General features: G+C 35.9%; 1 protein-coding gene across 1 annotated transcript; it reads right to left on the bottom strand.

Moving 5' to 3' along the window:
- Positions 1–284: 284 nt before the first annotated feature.
- minpp1a (multiple inositol-polyphosphate phosphatase 1a) lies at positions 285–15,253 on the bottom strand. Its single transcript, XM_051133426.1, has 5 exons — positions 14,577–15,253; positions 14,119–14,319; positions 12,911–13,008; positions 6,860–6,990; positions 285–1,485 (listed from the first exon to the last, which is right to left on the bottom strand). The coding sequence occupies exons 1-5, from the start codon at positions 15,163–15,165 to the stop codon at positions 1,125–1,127; spliced, it is 1,380 nt and encodes a 459-aa protein (XP_050989383.1). The 5' UTR covers positions 15,166–15,253; the 3' UTR covers positions 285–1,124.
- Positions 15,254–17,658: the final 2,405 nt, after the last annotated feature.

The raw sequence follows: 17,658 nt of genomic DNA on the forward strand, positions 1-17,658 counted from the left end.
GCAGTGAGGAGGTGGGATCATGAGCTACTGGATAGAGAGGGGGCGGGGAGAAGGATGTAAAGAGAAAAAGAACCCCTTGTTCTGCGTTCATGTGTAAAATTGAAATGATTTTTGGGGAGAGTCAAAATGATTTAATGCTTTTTGAGGGAATTTTTAAAAACGCTCGTCAACTACCTAAAATACTCTTTAAACAAAACCTTTTTTTGTATTACAGGCTTATATGAAAAATAAAATGCCATTTCTTCTCTATCATAAGAAACTTTAAACTTGGACACACGTTTGCTCCCAAGGTCCAGTTTATTGTACTGACAAATCATACAACAAATAACATTTCCAGTCCTTCCTGATTAACAGATTAAAAAAAAAAAAAAAAAAAGTAATCTTTAACAAGCAATTGCATTCACAAGGTAATTATAGTCTAGACATTTCTAACATATTCACTTTCACCATATAATACTGTAGTCTACATTTTATTAACCTTCATTCATTTTGTAAAACTGCATGGAAATTCAATCTGCTTAATTAGAAATGTTGGTAACACATTATTTTAAGGTGTCCTTGTTACACGTTACATATACTTACTAATATAATAAGAATTAATTATGCATAATTACATGCAAGTAACCCTAAGCCAACCATAATCCTAAACCTAACCATACAGTAAATTCATGTATTTAATTAATATTACTCAATACTTAAATGTAATTATACTGTAAAAAGGACACCTTAAAATAAAGTGTAACTGGAATGTATTTACATATACATACATACATAAATATATGCATTGGAGATAATATAATGCATATAATGTATAACAAGGTGCAGTAAACGGTAACACTGTTTGCACTACAAACCGGTGTGCCCATAATCAAGATATTTGGATGGATGTTTGGTCATAGCTGATTTGTCAGCTTTGGAATTTTAGCTCTCTTACTGGTCCATCATATTAGAAAGTAATACTGCGGGTTTAAATTTGGATATATTTATATATATATATATAAAAAATATATACTTCTTCTTTCATTTACTGTTCTATCAGCAGTAAAATATTGTGTAACCTATTTCATTCTGTTTACTTGTTTCTGCAAATCTCAGTTTGCAGGCCTTGTGTTGTACTTTTATGTTCATGAATTGTTCATTTTACACACAGTCTCTTGGTCGCAGCCCTCCAGCAGAGCACGGTAGCGATTCTTCACATCTTCATACAATGGGACTGGTTCGGTGAGTCCAGGCAGGGTCAAAGATTTCTCATTGAGTCGCACACCCATTCTAATGCCTTCAGGGCACTGATACAGCACTACCAGCAGGTTGGCAGTATACGGCACAATGTTCCCACTTCTAAATATTCTGTTTTGCTGGTTTGCAAAGTTAGTTGAGCTGAGAGGGGTGTCATCCTTGAACATTTCCAGCAGGGTGAGGAGGGGTAACAGTGTCTCAGCATGGCCAACCTGCACTGTTACAGCCTCGGAAACAGTACCATTAAAGCTGAGAGAGAGAGAACACAAACAATAATACAGAATTAAACAGGGAAAAGCTAGAACACCTTGACCCCCTGTATTCTGGTAAAAAATATTGGGATAAATTGAGTGTAATTGGATTCCATTCAGCAAAAGCAGAAAAGAATCATATAAAAACAGTAAACAATAAATATTATTAGTCCTCATACATAAACAGTATATACTGTATTTAACTATTAAGTTTTGAACATACATACAGTTGAGGTAAAAGGTTTACATCCCCCTTTCAGAATCTGCAAAATGTTAATAATTTTACCAAAATAAGAGGAATCATACAAAATGCATGATATTTTTTTTTAGTACTGACCTGAATAAGATATTTCACATAAATGATGTTTACATATAGTCCACAAGAAAATAATAGTTGAATTTGTAAACATGACCCTGTTTAAAAGTTTACATTGTTACCTGAATGATCCACAGCTTTGTTGTTTTGTTTAGTGATAGTTGTTCCTACAAATTCTTTGGGTTTTCAGCATTTTTGAGTATTTAAACCCTTTCCAGCAATGACTGTATGGTTTTGAGATCCATCTTTTCACACTGAGGACAACTGAGGGATTCATATGCAACTATTACAGAAGGTTTAAACACTCACTGATGCTCCAAAAGGAATGAAAAAAAATATGATATTTAGGCAAAATAAGAAAAATGTACACCTCTCCATTCTTTTCAAAAGTTAACTTAAAAGTTAACTCAAAAGTTAAGGATTTTTCTGAAGAACAGCAGGCAGTTTAACTGTTTAGGATAAACAAGGGACTCATGAACAACTATCACTAAACAAAAAACACAGCTGTGGATCACTCAGGTAACAACACAGTATTAAGAATCAAGGGGATGTAAACTTTTGACCCGGGTCATTTTTTATAAATTCACCTATTATTTTCTCTTGTGGACTATACTGTACGTAAACATCTTTTATGTGAAATATCTTTTTCAGGTCAGTACTAAATAAACAATACCATACATTTTGTATGATCCCTCTTATTTTGGGAAAATAATTATCATTTTGCAGATTCTGAAAGGGGGATGTAAACTTTTGATGTCAACTGTATATATACAGTGTTGGGGAAAATTACTTTTAAAAGTAATGAATCACAGTATTGCATTACTCCCTAAAAAGTAACTAATTACAGCTAGCAACTACAACTAGTTACTTTTAATGGAAAATAATAGGTCACGATACTTTTGCATTACTTTCACAATATTTTTTAAATCTGGGTAGGGCTTGCTTGTTTGTTTTTAATATAAAGAAATATTATATTTAGCAAACGTAAAAGCCCTTTCACAACAAAACGTGAAATGAATAAGCCTCAGGCTGAAGAAAAAGTAAAATCACATCTGTACAGTGGAACTGTAGGAGGAAGTTAGTTCAACACTCTTCAGCAATAAAAAAAAATAAGCATAAATGTTAGTTAGCGTAACGCTAACATCATTTTTGCTTATAAGTATGGTTGAATTGGATCATCGAAGGTCAGCAGCAAAGACACTGGTTAATAAAATGGCATTAAATGCATAAAGGATATTTGTGTTATTTAACATTTAATTATTGCAGGTTTGCGTCATATTCTGAATTTGCATTTCTCTGTTTTTATTCATTTTGAGAAATACTGAATGTTTATTTTGTGAGATAAATGCATGTTCACATTTATTCTAGAGCTATCATGTTTACACAGCACACACAACGCCTCTGCACTTATTCCCAATTTCTCTCAACATGGGGCAGGAGACTTGTCAATCAATAAATGGAAAAACAAAGCAAAAAACGTTATTTGAAAAATATATCTTGTTAAATAAAAAGTAATGCGTTACTTTACTAGTTACTTGAAAAAAGTAATCTGATTACGTAACTGGCGTTACCCCCAACACTGTGTGTGTCTGTGTATATATATATATATATATATATTAAACTGAAGAGTATGGTGGGTCAAATTCAGACAACACAAAATCTAAAAGCGTCAGATTGATTTGCAACCTTATATAAGGGCCACTAAAGAAATGCAATATAATAGTTTACATAATCTACCATAAATAGCTCTGATGTCATTTCCTTAAAGTTTAATTACAGTTTTCTCACATTGCACTTGGCCTTTCATTACAAAGCCCAAAAGACTTGAATTACAACTTGTAATTTGGAATTTTTTTTTGACAGATGACATGAGTCACGTTGTCTAGGTACTAGATTTCTCCCTTTCTTCTGTTTGCCACGACTGATTGTGAAGGAGTCATCCATAACCTTTGAACATGACTAAAGGTAATCTTTAAAAAGAAAAAAAAAAGATTATAATAAAATATATACATTAAATATATACATAAAATATATACATATATGCACATCAATGTGCTTACACTGAGAACAATGAAACAAACACAAAGGGATTGTGAACAGGGAGCTCACCACTAAAATTGAACATCCTCAGAAGAAAAACAGCAATACGCACTACCTGCTATATAATGATTCATAAAACACACATCATAAATGGGCCTTGTGCGTGGTTTTCTGAATGTGTAGACTATGTGAATTATGGTTATTATTAAAGTTATTACTTCATAAACATTTGGCAAAGCCAATTAAAAGCTGATGAATGCTAAATAACCAAAAACTTTTTGGTGGTAATGTCAATACAAAGTCATATTATTAAAAATTTACACTACTTAAATATAAACTGGACAGACATGTTTGACTCTTGTGCTCACATCTTGCAACTTGTGCATGACACAGCAGTTTACAAACATGACGCTGAAGTAAATGTAATTTGATTGATTCCACTGCCCAAAAAGTTTAAATCACACTTCACAAACTGTGAAGTAATACTTGTAGATGCCAAGGCTGAGATTTTGTTTGTTTGTTACATACAGGATGTCTCACAAGGGCATGTTTAGTCAAAAATGAACAGTTGTAGAATATACTCACCTGATCTAATATTGCAACATCATTTTGACATCAAGCAGTGAGTTTTTAAATAACTGGTACCATGGACAATGATAGATGCTAATCTTATCAAACATGGTGACAACTAAACTACCTGCAACCACTTTTTTTGCATTAAAACACATCTTAAAATGACTGATCATCATGACTGATGATCAGAGTTACTAGACAGGACCTGAGTGAATTTCATAGCCAAGAATTTAGCCAGTCTAATGGAGTATATTTGTCTTATTTGCATCTCTTCTGATGCTATACTTTAATATTTGCTTATTCATAATGAACGGAATGGTTAAAAAAAGCATCAAGAAGCATCAAGAAGTGAATGCAAAACCTGTTTGTTTGGATTTCTGGAAATGGCTAGAGGAATAGTTGACTAAATTACCTCATTTGAAATTTCCAACATTTACTCATCGTCATGCTGTTCTAAATCTGTATGCCATTTTTCATCCGTCAATCACGAAAGGAGAAGTTAAGCACAATGTTCAAGCTGCTCTTTTTTCTGTCTGGGAAACCAAACAGTGGCTACAAGCTTTTAACCTCTAAAAGGTTTATAAGATATGATATTATGACTAGAAGGTACAGTAAGTCATACATTCTGAATTATGGCGAAAGTATCTCAATAATTACAAATGATATTTATAAAGTAAAAGAGCAAATGATTATTCTCAGACAGGTTTGACTCCCAAAGAATGGCTAAATGTATACATGTAAATACAAGGACACGTATACTTATTTGTGGATACCCTCAACCATCTAGTTTTACGACACACACACATCTCCCCCACACCTAGGTTTGCTTAACTTTCAGTATGACGTTCAAACACAGAAAAGGATGTTTAACAAACCCAAGAGAATAATGAATAGAAGGATTGCTGATTATTACACAAGAGAATTATATTACTGTAGTTCCGGTTCAGAAGCTGTGTATTCTGTGTAATGTGGCGTGCTGGGGCTCTGTGTGTCAAGTGGGCAGTGGGCCGTATTTGTGGTGTGACGCTAGTTAGACTATAAATTTAACAAAAAAACACTTTTATGCATGAGCGACTGCTCTCAAATAAAGATATTACTGGTTAGAAAAACACTCTATCTTTCTGGCTGCATTCACACATAATATTTGGGATTGACCACGTTTGCTATAAGGTTTAATGTTCAGTAGTAGGCAGAAATGGATCAAACAATGGGCAGGTAACCAAAGTCAAAGTCAATGCCCTTCGATGGCCTTGTGTAATGCCTGATATCAGAGTGACAGATAATGATCAAGCAAATATTGTCTTAGCCTTCTCTGGTTATATAGGTTGTATTTTTTCTTTCTTCTCATCTCAAACACTTATTTGATCACACAATGTCCACATTTACTGTCATTTTTCTTTATCTAAAAGAGGTTGACAGACCAAAGCATGTGTCTCATGTCAAACACTACCACTCAAAAAACTGAGGTTAATAAGATTTCCATTTCAAATAAATGCTATTCTTTTAAACTTTCTGAGGCTCCAAAAGGGGTGTTTTTGCTGCGAGACCATGTTTTGGTTCCCATTAGAACCTTTCAGTGAACAGTTCTTAAGCCATTTTGAAGAACACTTTAAAAATCTAAAGAACCTTTTTCGACTACAAAGAACCTTTTCTGCATTTGAAAGTTTCCATTGATGTTTAAGTTTCTTCTTGGAACCATTGATGCCAATAAAGAACCTTTATTTTTAAGAATGTATGATTGTTTCTACATGTATACCAGCACAACTGTTTTGATAATAATAAGAAATGTTTCTTGAGCACCAAATTCAACATATTAGAATGATTTCTGAATGATCATGTGACAATGAAGACTGGAGTAGTGGCTGCTGAAAATGAAGCTTTGCCAACAGAGAAAAAATTACATTTTTTAATATATTAAAATTAAAAAAACAGTTCTTTTGAATTGCAATAATACTTCACATTATTGTTTTTACTGTATTTTTGTCAAACACATGCAGCCTTGGTGAGCATGATTAGAAAAGATTTCTACTGTGATTTCATTCATACATCTCATATAACATCAGCTGAATTTGTTCCTAAAATTCCCTTGAAAAGTAGGTAATAAAGACATTTTCAACTAACTCTCGCTTTTGCTCCTGGGATTTGGTTTCTTAGTTAAAAGACTAAACAAAGACAAAGGGTGAAACGGATGTTCCCTCGACACCCTCACAGCTAAACTAAGACTCCACTAGCTAAAGTCTGTACCTGCTGAACTTATTCATTTACTTCTCAGCCATAATAACTGATACTGCTGTGAAAGCAGGTACTAGACTCTTAATTTTTCCGCCGTCTGTTTTGGTGGGAATAAAACTTTGAGGTGTTTTTTTTTCCCTCAAGCCCATTGTGACACAAAAGTAAAAGGTATGCATTTTATAAGATAAAGGAGACAGCACAGTGCTCTTACTTGATCTGGGCTACAGCTTGGTCAAGACGATGAAAAAGGTCATGGAAGAGGATGCAGCTGGACTTGCTGTTGATATCATGTCCGTAGCTTCGCTTCCAGTACTGTTTCAGGTCACTAGAATACTCCATCACCTGAAGAGACACAACACAGTGCTTTTTAACATCTACAGATGCATTTGATTTCACACCAGTGATATATTTTTGTGGAAACTATGATTAATAGAAAGTTCAAAAGCATTCATTTGAAATAGGATTTTTGGTACAAATGTAGAAGTCGTTACTGTTAACTTTTGATACATTCTTGATTAATAAAAGTGTTCATTTCTGTAAAAAACAAAAAATAAAGTATATATATATACAGTGCCTTGCAAAAGTATTCATACCCCTAGTCTCACTTAGTCAGACCTTCAGAATGATAGCAGAAGGTCTGGGAACCTTGGCAGCTTTGAATGGCCAAGGCCTCAATAGGCCACATGAGGTAAAGCAACCAATTTCGTTTTGTGCTGCGTCATGTTTAGGGGCATGGTAATGTCCCCACAATAACAGACTGGTGTGTAAAACTCTTGAAAATATTTTAAAGATTCAAACTGCAAACTTTAAATATTTCACATACTTTTGAAAATCCAGTTTTTTAGTTGATCCTGATAAGCACTCATCGTCACAGTTGTAAACACAATGGCTTTATTCTTCTATGAGGGGGTTTGACATCACAGCATCTTTGTTTCCAGGTGGAACGTTAAAGAACACATCACACACATTTTCTGGAAATCCTGTATAATTTAGACAATCCAGTGATGACTTCAAAACTTCTGAAGTGTTTCCACTTTTGTGTGCCATGTGCATCAGACATTCAGCCAACGTTTCATGGGTGTGATGTCTGACACTGAGACTATCACACCCCTTCATTTTTTTCAGCCTTATGTTAAACTGCTTTAAATTACTTTTTTTTCACATCAATCTACACTCCATACACCATAATGACAACATACAAAACAGATTTGTAACAACTTTGCAAATTTATTAGAAATAAAAACTGAAATTATTTCATTGCATAAGTATTCATACCCTTCTCTGGGACACTAGCTCAGGAGCATTCATATTGCTTGTAGATGTTACTACACTCTGAGTAGAGTTAACCTGTGGTAAATTCATTTGAATGATTATGATTTGGAAAGCCACACACCTCTCAATAAAAGGTCTAACAGCTGAAAATCCATATCACAGCAAAAACCAAGTCCTGAAGTCAAAACAACTGTCTGTAGAGCTCAAAGTAGAGATCATGGGAGAGTTTAAAAAAAAAAACTACTGCAATGAATTTGCATTTAATTTCTCACTAGTACACATTAACATTCAGAAATATATTTGCTGTTTTAGCTTAAAACATAAACTACTGTAGAAAAGTTCGGGATTGGTAAGATTTTTAAGATGTTTTTTTGGTTTGTTTGTTTTATGTAGTCTATTATGCATATCGGGGCTGATTTATTTGTTAATACTGTGAAGTATTATAACAATTTCTATTTTTTATTTTAACATATTATAAAAATTTATTTTTTTCCTGTGACGAAAAGCTGAATTTTCAACATCATTACTCTAGTCTTCAGTGTCACATGATTCTCAGAAATCATTCTAATATGACAATTTGTTGCGCAAGAAACTTGTCTTATTATTATCAATATTGAAAACCGTTGTGCTCCTTAATATTTTTGTGGAAACTGAGATTAATAGAAAGTTCAAAAGCATTCATTTGAAATAGGATTTTTGGTATAAATGTAAAAGTGTTTACTGTTACTTTTTAATACATTCTTGCTTAATAAAAGTAGTAAAAAGTGCCTCTGTGTGTGTGTGTATATATAGTGCAAAAATATTTGTACCCCTAGTCTTGCGTAGCCAGACCTTCAGACTGACAGCAGAAGGTCTAGGCACTTTGGCCACTTTGAATGGCCAAGGCCTGCCCAAGAGGCCATATGAGGTTGTTTTCTGCAAAAAAAAATAAAAATCTTCTGCACTGAAGGTTCACAGAAGCATGTGTCCTCCATTCTTCATAATGGAAGAAGTTTGGAACAACTAGGTTTCTTTCTAGATCTGGCCTCCTGGCCAAACTGTGCAATTGATGGAGTAAGGCCTTGGTTAGACTGGTGACCAAGAAGCTGATGGTCACTCTAGTTGATCTCCATGATCATATATGCAGATGGGAGAAACTTACAGAAGGACATACACCAACTGCAACACACCACCAATCCGGTCTTTATGGCAGTGTGGCCATACTCAATCCTCTCCTCAGTGAAGATACATGAACACACACTGATATTTACTACAAAGCACCTAAAGAACTCTCAGATTGTGAGAAACAAGTTTTCCTGAACTGATGAACCTCAATTCCAAGCATCATATATGAAGGAAACCAGACACTGCTCATCATCTGCACAGTAGCATCCCAACAGCAAAGTTTGCTGGTAGCAGCCTCATGCTGTGGGGCTGTTTTTCAGCAGCAGGGACTGAGGGACTCATCAAAGTAGAAGAAAAGCTCAGTGCACCAAAATATTGATATAGCCTTGATGAAAATCTGGCTGGGCAGAAGGTTCACCTTCTAACAGGACAATGACCCTAAGCACACTGCAAGAGTGGCTTATAGACAACTCTGTAAATGTCCTTGAGTTGCCCAGCCACAGCCTGGGCTTGAACCCAATCAATACTTTCTGGAGAAACATGAAAATGCCAGCCCCCATCCAAGCTGACAGAGCTTGAGAGATGAGGAGGTGAGATAAAGAATGTTAGATAATTGTCAAATGCTGATGTGCAAAACTGGTCACATCATACACAAAGAGACTTAAGGCTGTAAAGGTGCTTCAGCTAAGTACTGAGTTAAGGGTATGAATACTTATGCAATGTACTTATCAGGCATGTGATTGGCTAAGGACAAAAAAGCAGGAAAATATACTAAGACAACCAACCCCCCTCCATCACCACCTCTCTCTATAACAACAAATAAATTTTAACTTATTTTTGTACACATATTTTAACTTATTTTTGTACACTCTGTGGGTAGTAACTACAGTACTGGTACAACAGTATTTTCTTTAGCGGCTATAGAAAACCATTCCCTTTCGTTCCCTTTAGTTACTGTTGCTATGTCCGACAAGCGACGCATAATATAATAAAATATTGAATGGGAATATACGTTGCACTTGACCTATCACTACAAGACGACTCGACAGATTCGGCAGCATTCATTCGCGGAAAAATCATTAGGCCTACATAGTCTACATGTAGATTCCTTTAAATGTTAAGGGGAAGATTAAAAAAGAGAAACTGGGTCTGTGAATTCAATTCTCACAGAATCACAGTTGAATTCACGATTGAATTCATATCTTGCTACTCAGTCAGAATCTCATTAACCTGGAGTCCCAGTCTCTGTCACAATAATCATATAGGCTATGTGATGTTTTAGGCCTATTTTGCAGACATCCATTTAAAATGTAGGCAATGGCTTATAAAGAAACTTTTTCCATATCCACTTAGGTTTCTCAGCTTGCACTCTAGCATTTGTGTGGTCCAGGTAACGTTAGCTTTGCATAAAAAAAAATGGTTATCATTCGCATGGCTACTTTTACTTGAGTAAAGAAGTTAAATCAGTACTTCTACTTTTACCAGAGTATTTTTTAACACAAGTATCTGTACTTCTACTTGAGAACGAGAAGTGAGACGGACTATTTTCTTTAGCGGAAGCAATATAAATCGTTTTTAAATCAATAAACTCCTTTTAAAATCAATATTTTGTGTCAAATTATTGATTTATTTTGTAGGTAGCCATGTAATAAGCGGGATAATGTAGAGTTTGTCTTACATGTGCTTCATGAGGCACACACGCGCGGTCTCTTGCTCTCTCTCGTCATGCACGCGCTACGCGGTTTGGAGCACAGTCTCTGTCTCGCGGGCGCACTCACTCCCTCGCTCTAGATTCCGGGAGAAACTATTTGCGGCCATCAGATTCAGTGAGCTATATATTTAATATAATAATTAAAATATAATTATTGATTTTTCATTAGACTATTTTTTGGTGCCCCCTCAGCACTCGGTACCCTACGCACAGTGCGTGATGCGCGTGGTGGGAGCGGCAGCGCTGAATGAACCTTATTGAAAAGTGTTAACTTACCATCTTATCAGTTAACGGTTAATAATCGGACAATGATTTGCGGTTGTCGGCTGGGAAAATTAACCGAAATGAGCGACTGAGGTAACTTACACTGCGCAGCAGGGAGCTTGATTGACAGGTGATCTGACCAATCATACTTCGCCATCCGCCATTTGCGAACGGTCGCAAATACGTCCTTGTTGATACTTGGAAAGGAAGGAAAAATGCATCTCTTTGCCATCTGACGTGTCGCCCGGTGTGGCCCTATTGCTCGGGGACGGCGATTGTGGTTCCGTCCCGGGTTACCATGGTGACGGCTGTGAGATCGCCCCCCCCCCCTTTTTTTTTTTTTTTTTTTTTAACAGATCTGCATGATTCACATAGGTCACATTTTCAGGTCGAAAAATCCGGAATTCCGGATTAATCCGGAAAAATCACATCCCTGACTTATTTCAGTGTTTTATTTTTAATAAAACACTGTACATTATTGTACATTAGACACTTTCTATAATCACTCACTGCTACAAAGACACAATAGGATTATATATGTGTATTTGTGATCTTTTTGCACTATGTGCTGCTTCCCTCAAAATCTCTCTTCTGCACAATTTAATGCACAAATTATCTTTTTTGCACAATCTCATGTACAAATATCTCTTTTGTAAAACTTCATGTACAGTACTTATGTAAAGTTTTTTTAGTCTCAGTTTTTGTATGTGTAGTCAACTATTTATTGTAGCTATAGTATTAATAGTATATGTTTAGTCAGATGGTTAACTGTTGTATAGGTCTATAATTGCTTTTCTTATACTTGTACTCAGGCCCGGTTCTACGGGGGTGCTTGAGGGTGCTAAGCACCCCCAAACAAAAGCAAAAGCACCCTCAGATAAAATTATTAATAGCGTATTAATTTTTAAATAATGAACACGCAGACTAGACAAAAATTAATACATGGAATGGGACATTTTTTTATTCCATATCTTGCTTGCTATCATGTTAAACGTGTACTAGTTTTAACGCTGCAAATTCTGTAAAAAATACTGTAAATGCACAAGCTGAATTGTTAAAAGCGCACCTCGGGTCATGTGACACGAACCAACCAATCAGCTTCATCCTTTATAGAAACAACATTGAAAACTCAGCCAAGACGGTGAAACAGCTGATCATAGCTGTACAGGGATAGACATTTTTAAAATACATTTTGTAGCAGGGCAGTGCTAGAAAGCCATTTATCATTTGCTGAAACTAACTTGTCTTCACGGAGAGCGTAGGCCATGGTTGCCTAGTAACGACAGACGCCATGGGAGCGTAACTTAGCGCTTTGGAAAGAACGCGTTTTTAGGCGCGACATGTGAACTGCTCCTAGATGAGCATGCAGTAATAACCTTCACAGTGTATTCTTGATGTTAGATGGCATTTGTTGAAACTACAATTACGATACTAGTGTAGACGATTTATATTACTCAGTCCTATTTGGTGGTACCGTTTTCATACAGTTCCATGCATATTTTTTGTGAGCACCCTCACAATTTTCAGAAGCACCCTCAGTGATTTGGTTCTGGAACCGGGCCTGCTTGTACTGTTGTATGTTTACATTATGTTTAACTAGTATGTAGCACCGTGGTCCTGCGAGATACGACATCTCGTTCCACTATATGTCCACACATGTAGCAGAATGACAATAAAGCTCAACTTGACTTGACTTGACTAATAAATTTGAAAAGTTGTCACAAGTCTGTTTTGTGCTTTGTCATTATGGTGTATGAAGTGTAGAATGATAAACAAGTAATTTAAATCAGTTTAACATAAGGCTGCAACATAACAAAACGTGAAAAAAAATGAAGGGGTATAAATATGTTTTCAATCTATCTATCTATCTATTTCCCATGGACAAACAGAAAAACTGCTCTATTCCAGTACCTGTGCATCGACCTCGTCAAACAACTGGCACCAGGGTGAGTTCAGCGCACGGATAGTAAACTCATACGCACACAGGAAGAAAGCTCCTTCCACTGAATCTGTGAAGCAAAATAAATACTAGGACAATTAGTTATTGAGTCATTAAGTTATAAGTCATTAGCTAACCCATTAGACTTTCGTTCTTTTTCAGATTTCTTTGTAAAATCTAGATATTTGATGAAAACGTGTTTGTGTACATGGAAATCTGATATTTCACTCTGCTCTTGCGGCAAAATAATAATAATAATAATAATAAAATAAAAATGGAATAAAATAAAAAAATCAACACTGCCATCTCATGGTCATACTAAAGACTGCAGTAGCTACAATATGCAATATTCTTTCCCTCTCTCACAATCTCTCACTCCCTGTTTGTGCATAGATATACAACTGCTGACAGCAGCAGATCAAGTGAGCAGCCCTGACCTCTAAACTTTGAGTAAGTAAATCCAGCTTTGTGAACTGTGGAATGGATTTCTCGCTTTTGTGGTTCTCATTCCCAACTGATCTCATCTTAATTCTGTTCTCCAGAGAAAAAGACGAGCAACCTGTCCACTATAGAATTCTTCTACACTATTTCATATAGAAACTTTCATCTATTTTACCAAAAAAACCTGAAATGATATGGATATTATCCCACTATTTAATTCAAAGTTTTAAAAAAATAGCAGAAGGATTGGAAATAGTATTTCAACCTCATTAAGATGCATATTTCAACGACTCAAACAGAAAAGGTGCTAGAATTCAACATTCTTTTTGAAAAAATCTAAATGAATGTGTGTCTGTATGCTGAAATGCAAACTTTTTTCCATGGCTCTATAATTTAACCTATGGGGCATATTATCTTTCTGTCTTAGATTCTCATCTTTATGTTCTCATGTTTATCAGTCTGACAAGCAATCGAGAAGGAAGTTTGTGTAGTAATATACTGATGAGCAAGGTTTTGTGGTTGTGGGTGCAAGAGCATAAACTTTAGAGGGAACTGAATTTACCAAACATATTCTGAAATTTGGTGATGATACAACAGCGCTTTCCATAAAACAAAACCAACACAGAGTAAACAAATTATGATCGTACTTCTAAACTGAACAGTAATATTTTGGTTACTGCTTTATTTCAGCATATGTGATTGTGTATCAAGGTCATGATCATAGTAAGCCATCACTGACCATCGGTAATGCTCGCATATGGGACTTCCAGCCTGTCAGCCATTTTTTCCGTTACTCTTTTCATCTCAGGGCCTTCATTAAAATGTTTCACTTCCTCCAAGGCGCTCTTGTTGTTCTCCACTTCTTTCACGAACCGTTCGCACTGGTCAAAGTAACGCATCAAAGCGTCGTTCACAACTGGTTTAAACTCATCTAGTGAATCTAGTGAGACAGAAAATATAAAACACTGTCAGTTTATAATCATGGCATTTTGGCTCTTAAAAATCTTGTATGCAGACCCCAGATTATAGTCTAATGCTGCATTCACTCCATGCCCTACGGTAATTAAGACATAACGTGAAGGCAGCATTAAGCTAAATTAAGCACATGTTCATTTTGGAAAACAGTGATTTTAACAGTAAGGCATGCAGATGATTCAGTGCTTGCGGTAACTGCAGGGCTGGGCCCTCATGCATTACCTTCCATGCTGAGTCCGTTTATTAGTCCCTCCCTGAAAGCGATGGTACTGTTCACACACCTGTGCTTGGAACTAGTGATCAGTTTCACGCGTCCGTGACGCACATTGTCCTGGGTCAGCAAAGAAGGGAACCACTTGATGAGTCTCTGCGCCAGATGCCTGTGATCCGCACGGCCCTTGTCCACCAGTCGCCCGTCCATATCTTCCCCGTACCACATCGCCCACTGTGACTTTATCTCTGACAAACTGTTGCTGGTCACATCACGCACGACGAAATTATAAAATTCGCGCATTTTCTGAAAATTTTTAGTGGTCGGGAACCTCGTTCCGTGCCGGATTATAGCTGTCAAATGAATTTCTCTGCAATTGGATGAAGGCAGCGTCACAAGGGAGTTATTTATGGCCAAAATATCGTCGATTAAGTACGTGTTAGCCTCTTCATAGCGACCTTTGGTGCCAAAATACCTGGCGATCGCTGGTATGATGGTTTTTGTGGATGAGTGGATGCTGCAAGAAGACATAAATGCCCAGTAACTTATAATGCAATGAAAAAGAACAAAACATACTGTTGTTACCACTTGTTTGACCATGTTTGTGTTTTGGGGTGCGTTGCGCGGCGTCTCCTCTCCTTTGCGCAACAGGAAAGTGACTCATTTCAATGAGACTGTACTGGCAGGCTGATGTTTGCGGATGTTTACATGAGGACCTTGGAAATGTTGGCCAAATAGTAGCTTTCACTGCTATTCTTTACTGGTTGTGCTTGTCCTGTCATATGGTAAAAGTTACCGTGGTAAAATGTATTAAATTAACACTACCAGTCAAAAGTTTTTGAACACTAAGGTTTTTTTTTTTTTAAAGAAGTCTCTTCTGCTTACAAAGCCTGCATAAAAAACAGCAAAAGCAGTAATATTGTGAAATATTTTAAATATTATTTAAAATAACTGTTTTCTACTTAAATATATTTTAAAATCAAAGCTAAATTTTCAGCATCATTACTCCAGTCTTCAGTGTCACATGATCCTTCAGAAATCATTCTAAGATGCTGATTTGCTGTTCAAAAGACATTTTTTTTTAATTATTATTATCAATATATAAAACAGTTGTTAATTTTTTTAAGGATTTTTGATGTATAGAAAGATCCAAAGTTCAGCATAATATTTAAATAGAATTTCTGTTTCAGATTAATGCCGTTTTTCTGAACTTTTTATTCGTCAAAGAAACCTGAAAAAAGTCAAATTTGGTGAAAATCGAACCAACGGTCTAGGAGGAGTTTGAACAAGTAGGTTTTGTACATTAGTCAAAATGGCAGAAAGGAAGTTTGGCTAACTATGGTATAATTGGTATGTATGTTGTTGGCATGACCCAAGGAATGTTTTGAGACCAGTTTCATTACAATAGTCTAATGCAATCAGAAGTTATTAGCATTTTTGGAAATTTTATTATTAATGTTTAATGAATGGTGTATTACTTCTGACCAATAGGTGGTGCTGTTACCAAATTGATGTGGCGTGGTCATCAAATTCCTTGATGCCCTAAACAAAAACCGTTTCGTATATATCGACACGAAATCCATAACTTTTTGCCAGAATGGTCTGAAGATGGTCAAATTTGGTGAAAATCAGACCAACGGTCTAGAAGGAGTTCAAAAAAGTAGGTTTTTTTGAAAAGGCGCTGCCCCCAAACTTTTTGAGTACTGTCAGGGCATGGTGCCGAAGACACATACCGAGTTTCCTAACGATACGTCAATGCGTTCTTAAAGGGGTCATCGGATGTTAAGTTCACTTTTTCATGTTGTTTGAACGTTAATGTGTGTTGGCAGTGTATGTACAAATCTACCCTATAATGATAAAAATACATGCAGTGGTTTTTAATTAATCTGTAAAAATAATACCCCTTTTTCAAATCGAGCCGTTCTCAGATGCCCGTCGTTGTGGCGTCACACCGACAGAGGCCACTCCCACGATAGTTGATTGACATGAGCGTCTTACCTCAGATCAGCTGTAACAGTCCGTCCTCTTTTGTTTTGATGCCGGAGCAGGGATGTAAGTTAGACAAGAATATCTCCGATTGAGCGATTGAGGTGTTGTGTTGCTGGATGTAATTATGAACGTAGTGGTCCTCATTTACTCCTGACATCTGAGCAGTTGAAGATGCAGTAGATTACGTTTGTTTGTGAAGGGAATGCGCCTCCCGATCTACATATATCCATCTATGTTCGCGCGAATCATTCATGGTCCAGCTTCACTTACAGCATTATAAGGGTTTTTTTATGAATCTTTGTGGTCGCCTTTCCTAATAAAGTGCTAGTTAGCAAGTTCAGCGGCTAAACGCGGCTAAAGTAAACAGGCTCGTCACTCCACAGAGAGGAGAGAGGGGCGGGGCGAGCAGAGCTCATTTGCATTTAAAGCAGCCTCGACCAGAATGAGATGATTTTTGCAGAGCTGATTTTGGCATAGTAAAAAGGGTGTTTTTTTACACTACCTTTGAGAATTTTTAACCAAAGTATATTATAGACTTTTCATTAAGACCCTAAACAATCATGCAATGGGCATTCGATGACCTCTTTAAAATATAGCATTTTTTGCCAAAATTCAGTATGGCCGACACCCAGAATGGCTGACATGGGTCAATATTAGAATGATTTTCGAAGGATCACGTGACTGGAGTAATGATGCTAAAATTCAGCTTTGAAATCACAGAATAAATTATATTTTAAAATATATTCAAATAGAAAACAGTTATTTGAAATAGTTAAAATATTTAAAAATGTTACTGATTTTGCTGTAGTTTGGATCAAATAAATGCAGTTTTAAAAAACATAAAAAAAATCTTACTGTTCAAAAACTTCATGTAACTGACGGAATTAACAAAATTTACAGAATTAACTAAACTTTAAAAGTGTTATTTCTAAGACTAGATAGGTGGAAATTCATATATTCTGTGCTCTGAATACATTAGAAAAATTAAATCAAGTGACGTAAATTGGTACCAAAGTGACTATAATTAAAAACACATAAAATCACGTAGAAATTCCATAAATTATTCCATAATTCACAAAATGCTTAAATGTGTCTGTTCCTTGT

Source organism: Labeo rohita, chromosome 17 (genome assembly GCF_022985175.1).
Source record: "Labeo rohita strain BAU-BD-2019 chromosome 17, IGBB_LRoh.1.0, whole genome shotgun sequence".
Classification (NCBI taxonomy): domain Eukaryota; kingdom Metazoa; phylum Chordata; class Actinopteri; order Cypriniformes; family Cyprinidae; genus Labeo; species Labeo rohita.